This window comes from Propithecus coquereli, unplaced genomic scaffold (genome assembly GCF_000956105.1).
Source record: "Propithecus coquereli isolate 6110/MARCELLA unplaced genomic scaffold, Pcoq_1.0 Scaffold700, whole genome shotgun sequence".
Classification (NCBI taxonomy): Eukaryota; Metazoa; Chordata; class Mammalia; order Primates; family Indriidae; genus Propithecus; species Propithecus coquereli.
Genome location: NW_012153064.1, coordinates 264112 through 266528, shown reverse-complemented (window position 1 = coordinate 266528; position 2417 = coordinate 264112). Strand labels below are relative to the sequence as shown.

At 38.8% G+C, this 2417-nt stretch overlaps 1 protein-coding gene across 1 annotated transcript in view; it reads left to right on the top strand.

Moving 5' to 3' along the window:
• The window catches only part of YBX3 (Y box binding protein 3), a 25155-nt gene extending 22970 nt beyond the window's left edge, over positions 1-2185 (top strand). The window contains exon 5 of the mRNA XM_012661255.1: positions 1757-2185. Coding sequence (XP_012516709.1) covers positions 1757-2185 — 429 coding nt within the window. The remainder of the gene's footprint in view (positions 1-1756) is intronic.
• The last annotated feature ends 232 nt before the right edge of the window (positions 2186-2417 follow it).

The window sequence follows — 2417 nt, the reverse complement described above, 5'->3', positions numbered from 1 at the left end:
ACTTATGTGTGTTTCAGTATTTTTCTTATCCTTGTTTTTGCTTATCCTATTTGATTTTTGATAATAAGGTGGGGGAGGGGTAGAAATGAGCTACTACAGCATTTATTACATCATGTTAACTCTTAAGTTGGTCAGGTTCACAGAGCTATAGCTGTGATTGTTTTAACTCCTAAGTTAATTCAAAAGTAAAAGTGATGGGAAAACTTTCAGTGAAAAATTTTTCTTAAAGACTTTTCCCCTCTGAAAGCTGCAAATTCTGAAGTCGTGTGTAAAAGATGTAGGAATAAAATTGTCAAAAGTCAATAGTATAGTCTCACACTGAGTATTTTGAACATTCCCTATGCAAATAATTAATCTTTACATAATTATGAATCATCTTGATGCGGGTTTTATGAAGATTTTTCTGAAATTAGACTAGCCGAGGTTTTCCTTTTTGGGAATATATAGTTACACATGGGCTTGTTCTGAAGGAGTCTAAAGCTTAAATACTGTCCCACAAAATAAGAAATGGGTTATTATTTTGTTTTTAATTTATTCGATTTTAAAAACTACAGTTACTTCCCATAAGATATTTGTGTATCTCCCTTTGAAGTCAGATTTGAAATCACATATTCTTTGAGGGGTGTTTGGTTGTTTAATTTTTTAAAAAAATATAAAATGGTAGTATACGATACAGCTTAAATACAGGAAAAATATAAAATGAGTCACTGATTCCCTTTGTTAATGAGGTCTATATTTAAAAACTACCAGTATTAGGACTTACTACTACCAGTTAAAGTACAATTAAAACTTTACTCCTAAACATAAAGGGTGTCATGCCATGGATTAGGGTTCTCAGACTTCTTGGGGTTTGAACCCACTTATATGCTTACATGTTATTGAGGATCCTAGAGTTTTTGTTTATGTGTGTTTATATCTATCAGTATTTATTGTATTAGAAATTAAATTTAAAATGTAATTTAAAGTAACTCATACATTAACATAAATAACATTTATTAATGAAAAAACTATTTAAATTGAGTGAGAAGAATGGTATTGCTTTACACTTTTGCAAGGCTCTTTGACGTTTGGTTTAATGGAAGATAGCTGGATTCTCATATCTCTTTCTGCATTTGGTTTGCTAAGGGGCCAAGTCATTGTATCCTTTGGAAGACCCCACTGTATACTCATGAGAGAATGGCAGGGATATGGAAGGAGGCAAATAGCAATTTAGCAGCATTATGGGACTAGTTTGACCTCGCTGACCTTCTGGAAGGTTTCAGAGACCCAATCCCCAATGTGAGAACTGCTGGAGGAAGTATGCTATTTTAATACTCAGGTCAAATATGTTGATAGCAGCATAAAATGTATTCTTTTTTGGCTTTGTCCTGACTTTACCCCAAGGGATGGTAAATGTTGGGAGAGACACATTTGACAGAGCTAAATATTGTCAGTCTTGTAGATACTCTTTGGGTGGGTTGGTCAGCTTATATTTACCAGTTCTAATCAGGTAACCATGAAATTCATTATAGATTGATTGCTCTTGCTTTTCCGCTTCTTGGTATTTTATCTGCACAGATCTACTCTAATCTTAATGTAGTTTATCCCAGGTAATCACAAGATAATCTGGGCTAAATGCATTTTGTCTGTATAATAAAAGGGATTATTGCTTTGGGGAGTATTTTTTTTTCTTTTGGTGATAGTCATCCTAAATGGTATTCTTTGGTTCTTTCCTTGCTGAAACTTCTTCTGAATTTCTGTTTCTTTGCTTCGCTAGTACGCTGGGGAGGAGGAGGAGGAAGGGAGCGGCAGCAGTGAAGGATTTGAGCCCCCTGCCACTGACCGGCAGTTCTCTGGGGCCCGGAATCAGCTGCGCCGCCCTCAGTACCGCCCTCAGTACCGGCAGCGGCGGTTCCCGCCTTACCACGTGGGACAGACCTTTGACCGTCGCTCACGGGTCTTTCCCCATCCGAACAGAATGCAGGTAAAATTGCACCTGGGACTTCTCTTCAGCAATCCTCACCCTTCCATCCTTCTCTGCCTCCTCTTCCTCCTCCTCCTCCAACACCAGCTGCCGGAACTAAAACCTTGCTTGTGGCTTCCCGGTGCTGCAAACGCTGAGGCAAGGCCTTCCGTCTGCTTTTGCAGAGCAGTCATTCTAGTAACGTTTCTAAAAGCACAACCACACGAGCCATGCCTATTATAGGGGGGACCCTGGTGGCTAGAGTGAAATTCCTAGTTTATGGACAAATACAAGAAATAAGGTAGAGAGACAGATGGTATGTGTAAGAGCTTCGACTCTGAAGTCAGACAAAGCCTGGATTTGAATCTTGTCTGTGTTACTTACTTGTGAGGTTTTTTTTTTTTTGAGACAGAGTCTCACTGTGTTGTCCGGGCTAGAGTGCCGCGGCGTCAGCCTAGCTCACAGCAACCTCAAA